We start from the raw sequence: 22,823 nt of genomic DNA, 5'->3' as shown, positions 1-22,823 counted from the left end.
AGGTTAGCAAACCTCCCTCTAGCCTGGTTGTTAAAATATTGCTCACAAGGAGCTGATAGACACCGAAATAAATAGCATTGTAAGAGCGCTAAGTGATGCATTAAGACTTCTCACCAGTCCCCTGACTACAAGAATCTGCCAAGAAATATTAGATGTGAAGGGGCTACGCAGTGAGAGAGGATAAAATATGAGTAACCATCAAAGCCCCTCATCTAATGAAGACAAAAAGCTGGAGGAGGCATCTAAAACCTAGAAAAACTTTCTAGGTACAAATCTTCTGCTGATCACAATCTGGTCCAGTCACCAGTGGTGCTCCCCAGGGCTCAGCACTAGGGCTTGTTTTCTTTAACAACTTTATTAATGATCTGGGTGGGGAGATCAAGGGCACCCTCCGCAAATTTGCAGGCAACACTAAGCTGGAAGTGATTACTGATCAGGTTGAGGATACGAAGCCCCTACAGAGTGACCTGAACTGGCTGGATTGATGGGTAGAGGCCAATGGGATGAGGTCCAAGAAAGCCAAGCAATGGGTCCTGAACTGGGGTCACAACAACCCCATGAACACTTGGGGCAAGAGTGGCTGGAAACTGCCCAGCAAAAAAGGACCTGGGGGTGTTGGTTGACAGCCAGCGTGTGCCCAAGTGGCCACAAAGACCATCAGCATCCTGGCCTGGATGAGTAATAGTGTGGCCAGTAGGACCAGAAAAGTGATTGTCCTCCTGTAGTCATACTGGTGAGGCCACACCTTGAGCATTGTGTCCAATTTTGGGGCCTTCACTAAAAGGAGGAGCTTCAGAGTGCGTCCAGAGAAGGGCAACAAAGCTGATGAAGGGTCTAGAGCATAAATCTTGTGGAATGACTGAGGAAACTGGGGTTGTTCAGTCTAGAGAAAAGGAGGCTGAGGGGCTACCTTCTGGTTCTCTACAACTACCTGAAAAGAGGCTGCAGCCAGGTGGGGGTTGGTCTCTTCTCTCAAGCAGCAAGTGATAGGATGAGAGGAGATGGCCTCGAGTTGCACCAGGGGAGGTTTAGGTTGGATATTAGAAGAAACTTCTTCACTGAAAGGTTTCTCAAATCCTGGAACTGGCTGCCCAGAGAGGTGGTTGAATCCCCATCCCTGTAAGTGTTTAAAAGACACAGATGTGGTGCTGAGGGACATGGTTTAGCACCAGACTTGGTGAAGTTAGGTAGTGTTTAGACATGATGGTTTTAAAGGTCTTTTCCAAACAAAACAATTCTGATTCTATGATACCAGGACACTGCAGACCGAGGATATAAAACATGGGTAGCAACTAACTGTCCAGATAACTATGGCTGGTCTCACAGAGGTAATTCTGGGATTTACTCAACCCTCAAGAGCACCTGGACACTGTACAGACAGGATGAAAATGTCATGACTCCTCATGTCACAACTATGGCAAACATCAAGCCTATGGCTGCGAGGAGTGCATGTGTAGGGAGGAGTAAAAGGAGGCTTTGAGTTTCCCTGAACCCTCATGAAGGCTCAGTAACTGCAGCCTGGATTCATAATGTCCCTGCTTCTTCAAAATACTGTTGGAGAAACAGAAAGAATCCTCACCTTGGACCTCAGATTCAGCTGAAAACTTAATTCAGTCTGTAGACTATGTTTTACTGTTCTAAATCATTCCCATTATGAGATGGCACAATTAAAGCAAGAACTCTCCCACCTCAGTCACAGCAGCATCCACACAAAGGTGCTTTTTGCACATTCCTACAAATTTATGGAACCAAACTACTACCCTTTTTACAGGTATAACTATCCCTGCACTACGTGCTCCTGCCTCTCTGCATCACTGACAGGTAGTATGAGGGAGTAACAGTAAGACAGAAACAATGTGTAGAGCCACCTAACTGGATCTGCATTGTTCACCAGAAACTTTGAGCTCCTCTATGGTGACCAGCTGGGTAAAACATAGAATGAATCACAGAATGCACTGGGCTGGAAGGCACCTTTAAAGGTCATCTAGTCTAACCCCCCCCTGCAGTCAGCAGAGACATTCCAGGGTACTGTGGCTTGCACTACTTCAGAGAGTGGTGGCAAGGCAGGGAGCAGGGTTTGGCTGTTTTGGGGAAACCCTGTGAAGCATGAGCACTTGGTTGTGGCCTGAGGGCTGCACTCAGGTATGCATTTGCATCAAGAGGCCACTGTGTGCCATCAAAACAGCATTAAATTGTTAAGAATGCTAAAGTTCTCCTGAAATATAACCTTGATCCTGTTTTGTTCTTTGCCCTTCCTGCCCAGCATGCTCCAAGCAAGGCAACACTGAGCCTCCCTAATGGCCGAGTTCAGAGGAGGACTTTTGCTGCATCAGATAAAATTCAGCTATTCCTGGCATTAATTACATTAGCTATAAACATACAGGACACCAGGGACAGCCTCTGTAGGGGCTGTACATCCGCTGCAGCAACAGAGGCCAGTCCTTGTTTGTTCTGGGTATCAGGACAACTGAGCCAATGGTGACTGGTGGCCAGTTACTGTAGAGATTTCCCAGTTACACACATCAGCCCCAGACCTCTTCCACCTCACAGTGCTTCATGGGAGCACAAAGGGACTGAGCAATACAGGAACTAGCATGAAAAACTCAGCTCCTGATTCCTGTGTCCTTTTACCATGTTTAAGGTTTGAAGTTTGATATTATCAAGTAAATGAATTGTTTTAATCAGATTCCCACACAGAAGGTTGTCTTAACACTGAGCACAATGTGCACATGGGTTCTCACCAGTGGCCATCCTCAATGGTAGTACTGAGACTTTATAGGATCTGTAGTAGAACGTTGCACCACTTTAACCCACAAGAAGTAGGGGTCAGGGCATTAGCCAATTTTCTAAGTGCCTTATGGGAATTCTGAATTCCTCATGGGAATATGAAGACCATTTGAAGATGAACTGACCTGAATTGTTGTCCTCCCATTGTTTGTCCTCTGCTTGGAGAAGGCAGGGAGGGAGGAAGGCAGATCACAGAGCCACAGAATCAACCAGGTTGGAAAAGACCATCAAGTCCAACCTATTACCTAACAGTAGCTTTCTTTACAAAAGGAAGATGTCCACATCATAGTCAATTGGCATTTGGAAAAGCACCTTGGGACATCCCTAAAGTAAAACCACTTAGTTTGATCAACTCATTTCAAAGCCTCAGCTCTGATTACAGCTGATGAAACCAAGCAGTGAGGTACCTCCCACTTCTCTTCTGCAGCAAAAATCATTGCAGATTTGTAATACCCAAATGCTACTGAAAAGAAGCAGGTCTTGTTGCCAGAAGTCTGCCTAATGTTCCCTAATGTCACCAAGTCCATAAACATCATCTATAGTAAGTGGGAGAGGAACATTACATTACCTCTGTTACAACAGGGCGATAGAGCAAAACCGCCTCTGTATGTTCTGTGGTTTGGTGGGTCACAGGAAGGTTTTATTTCTCTCTTGGAGCCTTGAATCCCTGTTTTAAGACAAACAAGGGACACAAAAAGCAGCTTTAGAGCTGATCTTGTTACTCCTTACCTGATCTATAATTTGAGATGGCTTCTTAGAAGAAGGGCAAATGTAATAAGGCAGCAACTGTATTTTTTATAACTGTAAGTGAGGTCTTTGATTTGGGCCAGCAAGGAAGCCTCTTAGATCCAATAAAGCAACTGAGCATCTCTGGAAAACACTATTAAAAGAACATGAAACAAATGAAAAGCTGGGACAGGCTAAGTGGTAAATACCTGGCCTGGCAGGTCAGCATGGCTACATCCTGCTTGCCATTATTATTTAATAGTGGCATCGACTGCCTGGATGATGAGACAGACCAGGCAATTCTCTGGGGGACTGACTTGAACACCATTCAACCCTGCCATTAAACAGGCCCAGAAGCTTGGACCACATTGTCTTGGGAAATTTTAATTGATTTAATGTCAGGGACTAGTCTGGTCAAGCAGCAAACATCACCTCTTTGAATATCTTTGTGGGCAAATCAAGACCCTCCTAACTCTCAAGCAGTGCCCAACTGCAGGTTAGGACCAGCATGGCATTAACCTGCTCCTCTGGAATAACCAGTTGTGTAGCCACAATCCCACATGCTGGTACGATAAGATGTCCAAATAGAAACAGCTACTGATGTGGCCCAGGCCATCTGGGTCTTCATATTCATCTTTCTGAGAGAATCATCATAGAATCATCATCAGCCCACAGCAGAGGAACCCACAGGGGCTTAGAATAATTGACACCAGCTCTCCATGTCACAACAGTGACACACGGATATGAAGAGCAGTCTGAAGATTAATTATTTCCACCATCACCATGCCAGCTGCTCCCCTTTAACAGCAGAACAAGGCCAGTGACACAAAGAAGCTAAACTCAGTGACTACCTCCAGCAGGTATGTGGCAACCAAGCCAGCAAAGCTCAATGCAAGACCACATAGAAAGGAAAGATAATTTGTAAGTCTGATTTCACCCACTCACTCTTTCATGCTTATTCTTGCACATTCACACTCTCAATAGCACCAAGACACACATGTCCAAGGGACCCATAGCAACACATTGGACTGGATGCATGCATTCAGAGGTGTGCACAAAAGCCTAAGTTATACCTCTGGGTATGTTGTCCCATATTCTCAAACATCATCTTTTTCCCAGCTTTCTTCCTGAAGTCTGTTTATTTTGCTTAGAGAGCAATTCACATGTTCTCTTGCTCTGAATTTTCTAAGCTTCTCCACTGCATTTAATTAAAAAAAGAAAAAAGAAAGAAAAGAAAAAAAAAAAAGAAGTCGTTATCTTTATCTTACTATTTATGGTTGGACTCAAAGACCTTGAAAGTCTTTTTCAACCTAAATGATTCTATGATCATGCCTCTGTGATTCATCCTGAGTGGTGAAGACACTCTATGATATTCAGTCTTTACACTCTCTCTTAATTCAGGCAGCTCTGGGGCTACTTGAATTCCTCCACATCTGCATAATGTTCTTACCTGAGGTATGGCCTTGCCGCCACCAGCACTCATTCCTTCTGCTAGTACATTCTTCTCTGCTCTCCTCTGGCTGTTCTCGCACACACCATTCTCTGTCATGATGATTTCCACACAGAACCATCTGTCTCCCAAAGGTCTCTGCAAGCACTGAGCAGTCCCCACAGACACCTAGGTATTTAATTCCTGTTTGATATACAGTGCAAAAGGAAGGCTGATCTGGCTGGCAGTTAATTCCCAAGCTGTCCCTGGCAAGGAAGGTCACTTTACATACACCTGATAAATTGTCTTACAAACAGCCTGCTGATCACTGGCTGGAAATCTGTGGCTTCATCCATCAATCTCCAGTCTCTGTCTGTCTTTATAAATAAGCATTACTATTTCCACCACTACCACCTAAATCTTCTCAGAGGCAACTGCTAGGAGTTTGGAAGCACAGTCATGGCAAAACAAACAAAACTGATTGATGGAAAGATGAATACCTTGCACATAATCAAAGAATGGTGGGAGAGTTGGAAGGGACCTTGAAAGATCATCTAATCCAACCCCTCTGCTAAAGCAGGGTCACCCATAGCAGGTTACACAGGATCACAATGCACAGGTGGGTTTGGAATCTCTCCAGGGAAGGAGACTCCACAACCTCCCTGGGCAGCCTGCTCCAGGGCTCCAGCACCCTCACAGCAATGAAGTTTTTCCTCCTGTTGAGTCGGAATCACCTGGGTTCCAGTTTGTGCCCCTTGCTCCTTGTCCTATTGCTGGGCACCACTGAAGAGTCTGGCCCCATCCTCTTTACCTCTATCCTTTGGATACTGTTGAGCATTGAGAAGATCCCCTCTCAGGCTGCTCTCCTCCAGGCTAAACAGCCCCAGGTCTCTCAGTCTTTTGTCCTCACAGAGATGATCCAGTCCCTTCAGTATTTTTGTAGCTTCTGTTGGACACTCTCCAGTAGTTCCCTGTTTCTTGATCTGGGGAGTCCAGAACTGTAAACAGCACTGACCCCTAGGGAACACCATGAGCTACAGGCCTCCAACTAGGCTCTGCACCACTGATTATAACCCTTTGACCAGGGAAAGTTTCTTCACCGTTTTGGAGGCATGCAGCACCTTGAGTGTACTTTGCACCAGCAGCACCCTCAAAATGCTGCAAGACAGGGCAGATGAATAGCCTGGAGCAAGGCTTTCTGTCCAAGACTGAGCAGCTGTCCTGGAGCTGGATGTAGGACAAAGTTGCAGGGGAACAAGAAAGAGGACAGAAAGCAGTTACTCTCCATTTTCTACAAGTTCTAATGAGCATTTGTATTTTTGTCTTACAGGAGCAGATGTGAAACCCAGCCTGTCTGTCTTGAGGAGAATTCAGCTTGCTCTTAAGAACCAAACCAATTCTTTCTCTTCTTAACAGCCATTTTTATTCTTTCTGGCCATACAGCAGTGGAGGGAAAAAGAAATATCTTTCTGCTATTCTTTAGCTTCTTTCTTTGAACAAGTAAATTCCTTGGGCCTACTGATAAAAGGTAAATGGTTAACTTTGCATCCAAGCTGACAATGCAAGTAAAAAGAGCTGGAAACTCCCCAAAGCAGGCTGCTTTTACAAGAATAGCACCACAAAACTGCCCAAGTAACCACTCTAGGGAGTAATTAATTACCATTTGCATGGAGAACGAGTTCTCACAGCCATTGCTAACAAGATTGAAAGTCTGTGTCTGAAGATGACATAGCAGAGGCTCAGCCTTGAAAGTATCAGCAATATTTAGTTCAAGCCAAGAATAATCAACAAAAATCTTGGCTAAGATCCCTCACACACACAAACAGACACCCACCCCCTGCTTCCTAAACCGCCAGAGTCCTGAATCATGCCTTCAACTACCAGCTCCTGCCACAGTCCAGCCTTTATCTACAAAATAAATATACACAGGTTTAACAAGGGAGAATATTTACTTTCCTTCATCTGATAATCTGTAAAGTGCAATGTTGCTAAATTACACCGAGTTAAACGGGTATATTTCTCCAGTATTTTAAATATAATAAATATAGAATGAGCTGTGTGCAACCTTGCTTCTGAGTTTTAGTCTTTTTTTAGTCGATAAACTAAATTTAGTCAACCAAAACAGCCTCCAAAAGTACTCCACAAAAATCGAGTAGTTATAAATAAAATCAGATCCTTCAAAGCCATCCTACACACTTCTTCTGTCCACATCGCATGGGTAAGCATAGTGTTCCTGCCAACATATGGAGTGAAGAAAAAATAAGGAAGCTGAAAATTACCTCACAATAAAAAGCAAAACCATACAAGTTAATGCTACAAATCCTCTCATAAACAGGCTGTTTACTCATGGTGCACACAAAGCAGGATTCCTGCCCCCACCGTTAAAAAACTCTTGCAGGAAGAACATCTTGCAAGATATGGGTTGATTCATCGTCATCTTGCTCCTTTTTACTGCAAAGTGGAAAAGATTCTAGAACAAACTGCCTGCACATTGGACACTGCTGGAAATATTTGATGCAGCCATCACACAAGCATGTGTGCCTGCAAGGTAGGAGCACCCAGTTCACTGTACCATTCTGGCAAACAACACAGTCTTTACTGTTTTCTTCGCGCAACTCTGTTTCATCTTCAGACAGTCCAGCCTTTTCTAGCAAGTTTCTGTCAGTGCTCCTCTCACCAGTGGATGCATCACTTGGAGACGGTGCAGTGCTATTTGCAGACATGAAGAGTTGCTAAAATACACACAAATGTTTAGAAGTCAGATACCTGAACACACATGTGTGATGCGAGTCCCACCGGGTCAGATTCACTGGTTTCAGATAGTGCCCCAGACTCTTTGAGTCCTGACAATTGCCTGGCATCCAGTTAAAGTACTTCAGAAGCATAAATTTATGTAAAACACTGAGAAAACATTAAGGATAGGTCATCAAATCTCAGCTGAATCCAATCAATATGCATACATGAACTTTAACAGAACTGGCCATGTTTTGAGTACCTCAAGTGTCTGTTTCTGGTGCATCATTTTCCATGCCTAGGGGGATGCCTTTATCTATGATTCCTACCACAAATATATCCACCAAGTCATCACATCTACTTCACTCAACCCATTCTGCTCATGCTCATATCACAATCACAGAAGGGTGGGGTTTGGAAGGGACCTGTGGCAATCCCCCTGCTGAAGTAGGGTCATCTAGAGCAGTCTAAGTCTCTTCTTTAAAGCAGTAAAATGCAGCCAAAGATGCCCACAGAGAGCACCCTATCCCACCACCTAGTTACTTCTATGCCTTCAAGGACTATTTGAGCATTGCTTTTAACAGTGGTAACCATACCTGAAAAGAAAGCTAAGGGGATCAACAGGGAAGTTTAACTGGAAGGATTATTGTCAGCAAAAAATGGCCAGGACAAACATTTCTTTGGACCAATTTCTGAATGGATGCTAAATGAGTCAAGTGAATTGATTTGGCCCCATTTTTAGCTTAATACCATCTGTTATTTTTATTATCACTGTACTATAAAAGTGAATCCCATGGAATCACTTCATCAACTGCCTGTCAGGCACAGGACAAAGATGGTCCCACAACATGCACAGTTAAGGGAAACTGGAATGGAATGATGAGAACATTGATCTAACTTACAATGGTCTGTGGCAGGCAGGTTACTAACCTTTGTGCATGTGTTACAGTAAAAAAGAAAAATTTATTCTAAGGCTTTCCCAGTTGAAGAGCAGGATAGGAGATGCTGCTGGTTTAGAGGGACCAGCAAGGGACTAACAAACATTCTGTGGAGAGGCGACATGCAACAGCTACTTAATGCCTTACTACTCCTGGAATAAATGGACAGCACTGAGGCCTTTAGGCTGGAATCAAGCAAATTCTCCAGAAAATCTTGAATGTTTTCATATAAAATATTTCTGTGCAGTAACTTTGGCTGGAACTGCTGAACTGCTGAAATAATTTTAACCATCATCCAGTTCTTTGCATGAAAATAAGAGTCTTATACTAATTTAGGCTCCTGAAAGCCTACGCAAACTAAACTTAACACTGTCACTGAAATGGAACAAGACTCAGGATGTGGCTCACCTTCAGATCATGGTATTGACCTTGAGCTAGAAGCAGATACTGATATAATATTCTGCAGGAAAGTCTGTAGCTCTCATCAGGAATGTGAATTACAGCCACCATTGCAATCTACAAAAAACCAAAACAAAACAACCCTATATTTAATAACTTTCCTTTTTATTATGATTCATACAGAGCAGTTTGCTTGAAAGATAGCATGCTTTGTTACAACCTCTGACCTGCTTATCTCCTGAGACAATGAGGGCTTCAACGGTGTTGACTCCAAGCACAGATCAATAAAATAGGCTAGACAAGGTAAAAAGAGGACATGGCACAAGATAGCACGTTGCAGCACTTCAGCTTTCTGCCCTGGTTCTCCATGTAGCACTTCTATGATCGGCTCACAGTGAGGACCTGCTCTGACTGCTCTCACCTAAAGGAATTGGGCCCCAAAGCAAGAAGGCACCAAAGCACATCGAATGCTTATGCAGCTGAGGCAGGGCTGGCTGACACAGTCACGGATGTGCCTCAGAGAGGCTACCTGTTTAATGATTTCAACCAGAAGCAGTAGCTCCTACACAGCCTCTTTCCATGCCACTAACTCATTATGAGCAACCCCTAGAAGGGAGAGGAGTTGACAAACTGCAAGGAGTTTCCTACAGCAAGGGAACCTCAAGCAAGCACATGCACTTAAGCCCCATACAACATCTGCAGCCACACCCTGGGTTGTCCTCAATGTAAGAAATTATCCTATCAGCTGAACTTTGAGTGCAGAATTACAGGGGAACATGTAAAAGGCAAATTCTTCTCTACCTTCTCCCACATCCTTCACAAACACATTGACTGTAGTGCTCAGATTCTAAAAAGCATCTAGAAGTGTGGCTGATCAGCTTGTAAACTGACTAGGCAAAAGACAAATTTCACTGGCAAGAATCATGAAAGGACCCCAAGGGCTGACTTGAGAGTCATTTTCCTGACAATAAAAGCACTCTGAGCTCACATGCTGTGCCTAATACCCCTTGCTCTGCCCAAATTACGTAATGGCCTCTAAAAAGCAGGGGAAAAAAGAAAGTGAAATTCAATATTATTGGAGTTCCCAGAAGCTGTCAAAAGAGAAATGAAACTGTTCTGTTTAAAAAAGATTCTCAAAGGCAAATCAGACTTGCACTTGAATATGTATGTACCTATAACATATGTACTTACACTGATTGAATTTACTATTCTTTGGCAATGAAGCCTTTATTTTAAATCATAATGCCTCAAAAAAACCCTACCTGACCTCACAATGCTATTAGCTTTGTTTTGGAATCTGAAAGTCATTAAATCTCCAGTAAATGACAGGTTTTGTGGTTTGATACTAAGAGGTTTAGAGTGAACGGTTTCATAGATTCATAGAATGGTTTGGGTTGGAAGGGATCTTAAAGATCATCTAGGCCCAACTCCTTTTCCCTGGGCAGGGACAGCTTCCACTAAACCAGGCTGCTCAAGGCCTCTTCCAACCTGGCCTTGAACACCTCCATGGAGGGGGCATCCACGACCTCCCTGAGCAACCTGTTCCAGTGTCTCACCACCCTCACTCTAAAGAATTCCTTCCTAATATCCAGTTTAAATCTACCCTCCTCAAGCTTCAGTCCATTCCCTCTCATCCTATCACAACAAGCCCTTGGAAAAAGTCCCTTCCTGGCTTTCTTGTAGGTCCCCTTCAGGTACTGGAAGGCTGCTCTATGGTCTCCCCATGGCCTTCTCTTCTCCAGGCTGAACAGCCCCAACTGTCTCAGCATGTCCCATAGGGGCGGTGCTCCAGCCCTCTGATCACATTTCAAACCCTGCTCTGGACCCACTCCAGCAGTTTAATGTCTTTCTTACGCTGGGGGCACCAGAGCTGGACACTGGTTCTCATCCCACCTAACAGGAGCGCTTTCTCAGTGATGACACGTTCTCCACCCATATTTTGTTCAATCACCAGGGCAACTTTGTGAGTAGGACCAGTTCCTCTCACAAGCAGGACCAGTGAAGTGAATGTGCTCCAGTACTCAGCACTGATGAGGCCACACTTTGAGTACTAGGTTCAGTTTTGAGGCCCCCAGTACCCAAGAGAGACTAAGGTGCTGGAATGTGAACAGAGAAAGGCAACAAAGCTGGTGAAAGGTCTAAAGCACAATTCTTTTGAGGCACAGCTGAAGGAACTGGGGCCATTTAACATGAAGAGAAGGAGGCTGAATGGAGACCTCCTTACTCTCTACAGCTCCCTGAAAGGAGGCTGGAGTCAGGTGGGTTCAGTCTCTTCCCTCTAGTAAGAAGTGATAGGATGAGAGGAAATGGCCTACAGTTGGACATGGTGCAGAAAGGTAATTTCTGTCTTCCTACCAAGTTAGCTAACAGCTCAAATATCTGTGTGAGACACAAAAAAAAACTCCTCCTGCCTTGCCAGCAGCAATCCGAAAGGCCACATCAGTGCAAGAGCTCCAAAACAGGTGTACATGATCAAAAAAATCAGAGTAACACCTTAGTAACCTACCACAATCCTTGCTCATCTCACCATGGGGCTCACCACAGAGACCTTTGCAGGCAGGAGCTTTGTGAAAAATCACAAATGGCATATGTAATTCTCATGTAACAATTATCCTGCCTCTTCTGCCACGCTCCCTTGAGTCATCAAAGAAATTCCAGGGAACAGGGAAAAGAAGCTGTTTGATTCAAGCCTGTCTCCTGGAACATTCAAACCTTAAATACAGTCACCCCAAAAGATATTCTTATATTACTTACAATATCATATATTTCTCTGTCTTCCTCATCAGCTAATGTCAACAGTGCTACCAATGGATACTGAGAGCGAGGAACTGGACCAAAATCAACAACTTGAGCATCTTCTGGTAACTGACAGTATTTTTCCTCCTTGTCATTTTTTTTAATGCTTTGCATGTGTCAAAGGAAACAACCAGTGTGGCGGCAGTTGTAGACAAACATGACGTTTACATCAAGAATATTTGTCATCATATTTGTTCAGAAATACATGGTGCCAAGAAGTGCTGAATGCTCACGAGCCTCAGGACTCCTCCTGCCAGTAAATTTGCATATTTTGTCAAAACAAGGGGGAAAAAAGGATACAAGTACTGCTGTCGGTAGAGGTATTCACTGTACAGAGCATCCTCCAGCGCCTGAGGAGTCTTTATCCTGAAGCAGTAGATGTGTTTCTGCAGTGCTTCGTGGAGTTTTTGAATGTTGCAGCCCCAGTAGCACGTGAGAAGACAGTCTTCCAGGCAATCCGGTCTCAGTGCTATGCCCTCTTGTAGAAAGAAGAAAAGGATATCAGTGACTCACACACGTGAGTGTAGTCTCTTAAAGGGCAACAAGCAGAAAACAGCTTCAGTGTTCCAGGTTTTTATTATTAACATCTAATTTTCTATGAATTCAGACTAGGCTTAGTGCTTATCAGAGTCAATGGAGATGAGGAAGTGGGTGCACAGAGATAAAATGGCTAATTAAGCTAACAAAGGCAGCACATACATTTGATGAAGGATAACCTTTAATTTCTGGTAACATTTTAAACAGTCCCTCAGGCCCAAGAGCACAAACCCTAGCCCAAAGACCATTTCCTTCTTAGATAATGGTATTGATTGGATCACTGGCCTACTGATGTCTTAATGTTATCTCTAAGTACCAAGCACCAGTACAAGTCAGGGGCTGACCTGCTGGAAAGCTGCTCCACAGAGAAGAACCTGGGAGTGTTGGTGGACCACAAGTTCATCATGAGCCAGCAATGTGCTCCTGCAGCCAAGAATGCAAATGGTCTCCTGGGGCGCATCAAGAAGACTGTGGCCAGCAAGGTGAGGGAGATTCTCCTACCCCTCCACACTGCCCTAGTGAGCCCACAGCTGGAGTACTGGGTCCAGTTCTGCACTTCCCAGTTCAAGAGAGACAGTGAAGTACTGGTGAGAGTCCAGTGGAGGCTATGAAGATGCTGAGGGGGCTGGATCATCTCTTTGAGGAGAAAGGGCTGAGAGACATGGAGCTCCTTAGCCAGAGCAGACTAAGAAGGGATCTTCTCAATGCTTATCAACAGCTAAAGGGTGGGGATCAAGAAGATGGGGCCAGACTCCTTTCAGTGGTGTCCAGTGACATGACAAGGGTCAACGGGCACAAACTAGGACACAGGAGGTTCCACCTAAATATAAAGGAAAAGCTTCCTCCCTGTGAGGATGTCAGAGGGATGGAATGGTTGTGGAGAGAGAGATTGTAGAGTCTACCTCTCTGGTGAGATTCCAAACCTGCTTGGACATAGCGATCCTGGGCAGCCTGCTGTGGGTGACCCTGCTTTAGCAGGAAGATTGTACTAGATGATCTTCAGAGGTGCCTTCCAACCCTTATCATTCTGTGAAAGAATCAGGCCTGCTTGATCATGTAATGGGAGGATTCTTTTCTAAAAATCAAGTACCTGACTCATTAACTTCTGAAGACTTACAGGAGAAGAACTCTTGAAAAGTCCCACCGAATTTAAGTGCTCAAACATCTTGAAAAATCCAAGTTAATTGAAGACTAAGTTGTTGCCTTTGTTTGGGTATTTCCTATGCTGAGAGAGACGCAAAAGTGCCGCAGCCCTTTTCTCATTCATAGGAAGGCTCCACATCTCTGTTGGTGGAAGATGCTTGGCCTGGCTTACTACTCCCTAACAATGCAGAAGGGCACAAATTTCACTTCCTCTGTGGGTGATTTCTAGGATACTAGTGACTACTTGAATTCTGATTCAAACAGGCAATGGAAAGAGAGGGAGATTTTTATTTATCTATTTATTTATTGAAAGCAGTGCACTTCCAAACACGGCTGGAGATCCGGACTTAGATGCAAGTGGGCAGCATACATTCTATAATTAATTCCATAAGAGTCTACAACTCTACGAAATTCACAACACCCACAGTAGCTGGTAAACTGCAAATGACTTTGATACTTAAGAATCTGTTATAGCAGGAAGTGTTTTATTAATAAGAATTAAACTGTACTTAAATAGCCAAATATTTCACTTTTAAACCCACCACATTTATAAGCTATGTAGGAATTGTTTCTGTTGTAATGATGAGTGGAAGCATGTTTCCGAGGAATTTTGATAAATGAAAAGGGTGAGAGCAATAAAACAGAAAGTACTAAGCTCAAGAACACAAACTGATACAAATCAAGTACACAGAAATGCACTGACTTGTTACTGAGGCTGCAGCAGGATAAGGGATTTCTAACCCAAAAGGATTCTTCACTTGTCTCATCCGTTTCTTCAACACTCTTGCACTGGATTCTGTTTCTTCTGAGTTTCTCAGAATAACAGGAACACCCAAACCAAACCTATGAGACATGAGACAAGAAGAACAAGTAGGTTAAGTGTTAGTGTTGACACACTTGATTTTTTTCCTCAGCTCTAAAAAGCAAGCAACCCCCCAAATAGAGCTAGCTTGGATTTGCGGAGTATCTGTTAGGATGCATGCATAACACAGCCTGCCAATTTGACTCCAGCTTTTCGTGGCAGAAGGTGGGAGTCTTCACAGTGATACACAAAATCTTTCAAGGGGAGGATACTTTATTCCTGTGTTTACAAAAAGAGAGTAAAATTAATGAGAATGGTCAATGCCCTCTAGTGGTAAAGGGTTTGCCGGAATTTCCTCCCAACTGCCATTCTTCCACGTCCCATCTAAGGGCCCCCAAAACTCACTGCTTGCAAAGATGGAACAGTTGTCATGGACTGGGTGCTCCAAAGGAAGAGTCAATCATTCAGCCCTAAGATATTTCTAGCAGTAACTACAGCCAGCAAGATGGTTTTATGGGAGACCAGGCTCCTGTTTTTCCATATAAACCTCAATCACAACATGCTGATATGAAATCAAGGGCTGCTTCGAGCCAGAAACCAAGTGCAAAATAGTCAAGATTCTGAATTAAAGCACAGACTCTAAAACCCTTCTTTGAAGAAGCCAAAACTAGCATGCAAGCTCAAGAGATATTCTGACACTAAAAGGGTAACATAGCAAAGGTTCAAAAGTTTAAACATCCTATGAATCAAAGTTAACAACAAAGCAAGCAAGGCAAAGTATTTAGGGATGATTTCTGACATCAATTAAAAAAACCATAAGATTTCCTATTGCCTGGGGCTTTTAAAAGAATTGTTCCAGAAGATCAGAAGGAAAAACCAAGCTCTACCACAAACTTCCCTTTACACTTGGCTAAAAATTATTCATTTTTTAAGGTGATAGAAGTAATGTGCAAAAACCAAAAGGTTATTAGTGAAACTGGTTTTGCTGGGACAGAATGCAAGGCCTGCCGTGGGCTGCAGGCCATTAGAGGCTGTGAGTCAGCCGGGACAGCTGACTGGAGCTGGCTCTAGGTGTATCCCAGACCATGAACATCACACTCAGTATAAAAGAGGACATTTGCTGAGGCTCTAGAGGGGAGCCTTCTGTTTGGGCTCCTCCTTCTCTTTCTTCTGCTTTTGAGGACTGCCTTCCTGTTTGGTGCAACTGCTGCAGTTTTGCTGGGCTGAGTATAACTTTACATACTTTGTACCGACATTGGGATCAGCTTGGCTATTTCATGACATCTGTTTTCATTTTATTATGTGGATTTTGCCCAATTCCTCTTCCGTGTTGGGGAACGATCATTGATAGGATAACTGCTACAGCTTAGCCCCAGATACAGGCTAAACGTAGACACTGTTCCAGATATGCAATCAGAAAACTACTTTGGAGAGTGAAGAGATTTTCTTAGCTGCATTAATTTGATCCTGTCTCATTAGTAAGGCAGCAGGGAGAGGCTATGGGAGTCTTTTGTTAATGTACTATAGGAAACAGTTTTTAATTATCTCAGGCTGTACTTCCCTGAATTTGTGCTTTGGTAGCTGCCACCTGTACTGCTGATGTGATGGTCTGCTTAAGGGCTTTGAATTCTGGTTTATACAGTCATCAGCATACTGGGTGCTGGAAAAGTCTGAATGGCACAAAGCTTCAGCTCTTCCCTGCATCAATTGTTTCCATTTAATGTACTAAAATAGCAGCTGTTAGAGAAAGATGGGTCTTGTATCAATAACTCGAGCTTTCCAGGGCACTACCAACTTCAATGCAATCAGTTTGAAAATTGCTAAAGTGATTCTGTGTTCAATACAGCTCCTAGCCAAACAGACAATGTTGTGGCTTAACTGCTACTTTTTCCTGGTTTAAAACATCTTTTCCAACTCCTGTGTGTCAGGCAAGGAAGAAAAGCAAAGCTTTTACTGACGCCAGGCTCCTTTTGATTGATTTGTGTTAGAGGGGTGCTCTTTGTAAGATTAACAGGGAAAAGCATCAGTCAAAAGGGATTTTTGAGCTGAGGAAACTACTTCGGGAAAATTCTCAAAGCCATTCTCAATAGCAACAACCTGTTCCTGACAGTCTGACAAATGTTTGCCTTTAACATTTAATGTCTTGTGTGCCTGAGTGTCACAGGCACACCGAAGAAGAAACAGACTGAGCTGATGGAAAATACTCCATCGTTGTCACTCCATCTCTGATAAATTCCTTTGGTTCTCTAGGCTTTGATGGAAAGATTTGTATTTCTTCAATGATATAATGTAAGGCACTCAGCCATATTTGGTTTGTGCCCAGGAAGGGTCAAATCTCTCTCCAATGTAAGTAAGACCAGCCACAGTGGCTTCACTGGGGCTGTAACAAACTACAGCAGTTAAGCACGGTACTGACAAAGAAACCAGGTGCAGCAGCTGTTTTCCTTATTCAATATCCAAAACTCAATGGAGCTAATCTCTCCAGCTGCACATAAAGATGCCTCATGTTTTGGACCATCTGGTTGATTCTGAAGTAAAAACCCCATTCTCTGGAAACTTTCTTCACTGGTTGAAAGCACCATGATAATCACTGAAAAGCAGCTATGGGGAAAACAAACCAAACCAAACCCAAAATAAATTCTAGTAGAGCTTTAGCAGGAGCTGAAGGCAGAAAGACTGTTCAATCACAAGGTGCAGTGTTTCTGTGAATTTGAAAGTAGGGTTCAGTGTATGAAGGATGAATAAAGGCTTTAATTTTTGAGTTAACAGTCTATCACCCTAGATCATTAGCTGGTATAAGAGGAAATCTAATTTCTTCAGAACAATGCTAGTTCAGAAAAACAGGGAGTTTCCAATGGTTTTGTTCACAAGTGTTAAGGGTTACAGTTGGGCTGGCCACTAAATGAGTGACAGATACTCTCTCTGAACCCCTCTCCCTTCCCCAAAGGGAAGGGAAATGGAATAAGGGAGAGACTGATGGCTTGGGAAAGAAAACTAAAATAGCTGTAATGGTAGTAATGACAATTAAATGAAATATATACAAAAACAGTATCAACCCCTGATGGTAATTAGACAGTCACCACTGATGCTGTAGGCAGGTACTGGGGAAGTTCCAGACCGGACTTGGTGGTAGATGGGAACCAGATTCAGGAACACATGGATCAGGATCAAAGTCAGAACAAACACAGTCCTCCTTGGACATCTACCATTGAAGAAGAGGCTTGACTCTAGTGATCTCTCAGCTTCATACTATGACATACATGGAATAGAATCCCTTGCTGGTCCAGTCTACCTCTCCTCACAAGTGCTGCCTCTTACTGCACCCCAGTGTACCACACAGGACTCAGCAGTGACCTTGTTCTGTGCACCAATCCTTGGTACTAACTCCAAACATCAGTGCCATCACTGCTAGAAGCAGACACTGTCTGCAAAAAACATGCCATTAATTTTATATAGTGCCATCCCTGAGCAGAGACTGACCTGAAAAGTCAAATCACTGAATAGAATTAGTTCTGCTCTAACACAAACCAGGACAATGAGTTAACTTTGTAGAGAGCAGTCTGGACCTCAGCTGCTAAGCCTACAGCTGCCACTAATACAAGCATTTATATCCATCTAAAAGATGATGCACAGGACTGTATTCATCTCATCTAAGCTGCACTTCACCACTCTGCCCACAGCATCCACTGGCTCTGGAAAGCTGCCTCTGTAGTAACCTACTTGGACACTGAGCAGCTCCAGGGCTGGCCATAAAAAGAGATGCTCCTCAGTGCATGGATTTGCAAATGAAAACATTAACATTCCTAAGCAGTTGGTGTTTTTCACACTGCCTGACACAATCGTGAACACATACATAAAACAAGCTGACAACTGATGCTGAAAATTATGGGGAAACAATGTCATTATAGCAATCTATCAAGTATGATGTACATGTGACACCATACAGCACAAGAAGGACATGGAACTGTTGGAGAGGGGCCAGAGGAGGCCACAAAAATGAGGGCTGGATCCCCTCTCTGTGAGGACAGGCTGAGAGAGTTGAGGTTGTTCAGCCTGGAGAAGAGAAGGCTCCAGGGAGACCTTTTGGTTGCCCTTCAGTACTTAAAGGGGCCAATAAGAAAGATGGGGACAGACATTTTAGCAAGGCCTGTTGTGATAGGACAAGAACAACTAAAGAGGGGAGATTTGGACTAGATAGCACTCTGTGTGGCAAATAATGGACCAAATTATTCATCATGAGTAAGTTCAAAAACACTTAAACTGTAACTGCAGCCACACTGAAGCTGCTTGGAGGCTCTTCGTCATACAGCTTCAGTACAAGAGTTCAAAGGTGGCAGCAAATATCTCCAAGCATCTGAAGACATACACACCTGTATGTGCTGAGCTCCTGGCTACTGCTTTGACTTGACCAACAGTCCTTTAACAAATGAGTTTGAGGAGAGTTTGCATATATTTACATGAATTGCAATAATATGTAGTGCAAATCCACCTAGAACTCTGATCATGACATAAAATGCATCTGGACTGTTCCCTGCACACTCTGTACTCCAAAAACCATTGATAGATGTGTGTGCAGATGCAGGAGTCTCCTGGCACACTTATTTCAGACATTTCACAGCAAAGGGTTGCAAAGCATTTATTATATGCAAGCAAATAATCATTAAATTGATAAAGGATCAGTGGTTTGGTATATATAGATGCTGAGAGACAGGGAAATACTGGGGAGAGTCCAGTGGAGGCTACAAAGAAGATGAGCAAACCTGGGCATCTCTCTGAGGAGGAAATTATGAAAGACCTGGGACTGTTTAGCCTGGAGAAAAACAGACTGAGAGTGGATCTTCTCAATACTCAGCAAGAGCTAAAGGTTAGGGGTCAAGAGGATGGAACCAGTCTCTTCAAAAGCTGTGTAGATGTTGTGCCCAGTGACAACAGGACAAAGGGCAACAGGCACAAATTGGAACCCAGAAGGTTCTACCTGAACATGAGGAACATCTTCTTTGATGTGATGTTGCTGGAGCCCTGGACCAGGCTGCCCAGAAAGGTTGGGGAGTCTCCTTCTCTGGAGTTTCCAAACCCACCTGGACATTGTGATCCTGAGCAATGTGCTGTGGGTGATCCTGCTTTATCGGGGAAGCTGGGCTACATATTCCCCAAAGGTCCCCTTTGATCCCCACCATTCTGTGACTTTGTGAAATTCATTTGAATCACAAATCAGTATAATTTTTTGTAAATATAGTATTTTTAACGGACTGAAGTGAAAACACTGGAAAAAAGAGGGGGATGGCAATATAACAGAATCATAGAATTGTTCTATTTGCAAAAGACCTCTAAGACCATCAAGTCCAACTACTGACTTAACACCAGCATGGCCATTAAAGCGTGTCTGAAAGTGCCATGCCCACTCATTTCTTGAACACTTCTAGGGATGGTGACTCCACGACTTTCCTGGGCAGCCTGTTCCAATGCCTGACCACTCTTTCAGTAAAGAAATTTTTCCTAATATCCAGTCTAAACCTCCCCTGGCACAATTTCTGTCCACTTCCTCTCATCTTATTACCAGATACTAGAGAGAAGAAACCAACATCCACCTCACTACAACCTCCCTTCATGGAGTTTTAGAGCATAAAATGAGGTCTCCCCTCAGCCTTCTCTCTTCCAGATTGAACACTCCTAGTTCCCTCAGACACTCCTTGCGAGACTTACTCTCTAGATCTTTCATCAGCTTTGTTGCCCTTCTCTGGACACATTCCAGAATTATCAAAAGGTTTTCTACAATCTCTCTCTTCAAGTAACTAATGAGGTGGAGCTTCACCCAGGAAAAAGATAATGAAAAGATCATCCCTGCCTTTACTACCACTTACCCAGCACTAGCGGAGGCAATGCAAAGCAAGAAGAAAAACTCTCCAGAAAGCATAACTGAAAGATCAAAGACATTCTTCATTCACACCAAAAGCAACAGATGGCATATGTTTGAGCCAGCGGCAACTAACAAAGTGGTGTCAACAAAAGCAAGACTTTGCACCAAAGGAAAAGTCAAGCAGAGCATTTATAAGCTGCCAAGGCAAAAAACAGTGACAGCAAAAACATCTGTAATTCAAGGAGAGACAAAGGATGAAGAACACTGAAGCACAGCACTACAGATATTAATCCAACAGAAGGACAAACAATAACTCTATTTTATTCTATCCAGAAGTGTGGTATATCCACATTTTCTATATAAAATATTTTGATTGCTAATCAGTGTTCCTCTCCACTTGGCAAGTATCAGTATTTACATTTACAGATGCTCCTGAGTGGCAGGAAAACAGGTGGAACAGTGCTATGGGCAGATATTCAGGGACCTGCTTCTGAAAAGGCGACAGTGACACCTTTGCTGAACCCTCTCAGATACAAACAGGAGCGGGTCTTCTGCTCATCACCCCTCTAGACACTTTAGCAGATCAGCTGTTTAAGGCTTCTCCTACCAGCCCTAGTACCCTGTTGGGTTCACCTGAAATACTCTCTTCTCCTCTGAGCTTCAGCAGTGGAACAGACTGGTGCCCCATAAGAGCTCCTGGGTAGTCTCACACCTCAGTAACAATTCTGCCTTCAAGCCTTATGGATTTAGCCTTTAACTGGCCTAACACCAGGCACTTTACTCAATATCTGCCCATTTAATTTTCCACCAGGATTTAACATGACCATAACCAACAATGCCAAATTTTTCCCTTGGAGCAGCCCTCCTTGACCCCCACCCTCTCACTGAGGCTTAGGTCCTCTCTCAGCCACTCTATTTGCTCCATAGCTTTCATTACCTGCCTCTCCTTCATCCTGGAACAGCTCCTCATCTCCTATGGTCAGTGCTTGCCCTCCTCACCCTCCTTCCAACACAATCCCACTTCCTTGACTACTGCCAGGCCCCACACTCCTATCACCACTGACAGTCCTGATGCTGTCTCAACCCTGGGCGACCACACACTCCTAGCGCTCATTCTCCAAGGGATGCCTGCTCCCACTGCCCCCCTGTCACCTCATTCCACCGTTAGACCTCCGCAGACCAAGCCCATGGCCCCAGACCGCTTTCCACTGACAGGTGCTAGCTGCTCCCATCGCCGGCGTCGGCCCCTCCACAGCACTCACCAGCCCAGCACCAGGCCGCTGGTGACGAGGAAGCAGACGAACACCACGGTGATGTAGAACAGCGGCAAGTACTCGTAGAGCGTGACGAGGAACACAGCAGCCATGGAGCCAAGCCGCCCCTCTGCGGGGGAGCGTTAGGCCGCGCAGCCCGCCCCACCACAGGCCCCGCCGCCGGGCGCATGCGCGGCACCGAGCGAAGCCAATGCCCGCAGCTTGCCCGCAGATGGGCGAGGCCGCTGTGCCAGGCCGCTGTGCCCAGTGCCAGGCCGAGGTGACTGACAGCCGCCTTCCATGCGCGCCCGGCACTGGCCGCCGTAGCGGCCGCCGTAGCCGCCGCCGCGCTGTCCGCGCCGTCCGCGCCGCGCTGTCCGCACCGCGCTCGGAAACGGATCTCAGGTGAAAATGGCCCCCGATATTAACACAGGCAGGTTATGAAAGGCTGGAGAGCAACCCTGAAGAGAAGGACTTGGGGGTGCTGGTGGGTGAAAAGTTGAACATGAGCTGGTGCTCCGAGCCCAGACACAGGCCGTGTCCTGGGCTGCAATCAAAGCAGTGTGGGCAGCAGGTGGAGGGAGGAAACTCTGCCCCTCTGTTCAACTCTGTCGAGATCCCACCTGCAGTTCTGGTCCAGCTCTGGACTCCTCAGCATAGGAGACCTGTTGGAGTGGGTCCAGACGAGGCAACAACGATACAAGGGCTGGAACCCCTCTGCTGTGAGGCCAGACTGAGGGAGCTGGGGTTGTTCAGTCTGGAGAAGAGAAGGCTCCATGGAGACCTTCTTGTGGAATTTCAGTACCTAAAGGGGCTGATCAGCAAGCTGGGGACAGACTTCTAAGCAGGGCCTGTTGTGACAGGACAAGGGGTTATGGTTTTAATGTGGAAGAGGGGAGAATCAGACTAGATACAAGGGGAAAGAAATTACACTGAGTGTGGTGTGACCCAGGCTCTGGTTGCCCAGGGAGGTGGTAGATGCCCCACCCCTGAAACAATTTCAGATCAGGGCTGTCTGGGGCTCTGAGCAACCTGTTCTAGTTGCAGATGTCCCTGCTGACTGCAGGGGGGTTGGACTAAATGACCTTTAAAGGTCCCTTCGCACCCAAACCATTCTGCAATTTTGATGGTTCTGTGGATGCTGCCATGACCTCGACTTCTAAACAGAGCACAACACAAATATGTTTTGCATACTGAAATAGATACACAACCTACCTACACAGTAACACACAAGAAGGAAATAGCTGTATTAAAGAACGTATAGAGATCAAGAGGCACTTCAAAACCTGCTTAGTAATCCTACACTTTTATGGTGTTTACTGAAGCTCTCCTGAAATGTCATGAATATGATTTGCAAGAGGTTGTATCTGAGAAGGGAAGTCTTTCTCTATACCTTAATTCTTTCTGGGCTATAAGTTGGGAA

General features: G+C 44.6%; 1 protein-coding gene and 1 long non-coding RNA gene across 2 annotated transcripts; both read right to left on the bottom strand.

Moving 5' to 3' along the window:
• Positions 1-3,361: 3,361 nt before the first annotated feature.
• Positions 3,362-5,398, bottom strand: LOC128897265 (uncharacterized). Its single transcript, XR_008462275.1, has 3 exons — positions 4,964-5,398; positions 4,587-4,711; positions 3,362-3,454 (listed from the first exon to the last, which is right to left on the bottom strand). It is a non-coding gene; the product is annotated as an uncharacterized LOC128897265 (long non-coding RNA).
• Positions 5,399-6,017: 619 nt separating this feature from the next.
• CGRRF1 (cell growth regulator with ring finger domain 1) lies at positions 6,018-21,577 on the bottom strand. Its single transcript, XM_009908284.2, has 6 exons — positions 21,410-21,577; positions 14,192-14,331; positions 12,109-12,286; positions 11,767-11,914; positions 9,022-9,129; positions 6,018-7,674 (listed from the first exon to the last, which is right to left on the bottom strand). The coding sequence occupies exons 1-6, from the start codon at positions 21,511-21,513 to the stop codon at positions 7,324-7,326; spliced, it is 1,029 nt and encodes a 342-aa protein (XP_009906586.1). The 5' UTR covers positions 21,514-21,577; the 3' UTR covers positions 6,018-7,323.
• Positions 21,578-22,823: the final 1,246 nt, after the last annotated feature.

Source organism: Dryobates pubescens, chromosome 5, assembly GCF_014839835.1.
Source record: "Dryobates pubescens isolate bDryPub1 chromosome 5, bDryPub1.pri, whole genome shotgun sequence".
NCBI classification, from domain to species: Eukaryota; Metazoa; Chordata; class Aves; order Piciformes; family Picidae; genus Dryobates; species Dryobates pubescens.
This window is presented reverse-complemented; position numbering and strand designations above follow the sequence as displayed.

Bases quoted from the DNA above. Each gene is read 5' to 3' on its own strand.
- CGRRF1 (XM_009908284.2), bottom strand. From the start codon at position 21,513: ATGGCTGCTGTGTTCCTCGTCACGCTCTACGAGTACTTGCCGCTGTTC. The intron at 11,915-12,108 runs GTATCCTTTTTT...ACACATGCAAAG, and splicing joins CTCTACCGACAGCAGTACTT to CATTAAAAAAAATGACAAGG. The intron at 9,130-11,766 runs GTAAGTAATATA...GGTTTTTTGTAG, and splicing joins ACAGAGAAATATATGATATT to ATTGCAATGGTGGCTGTAAT.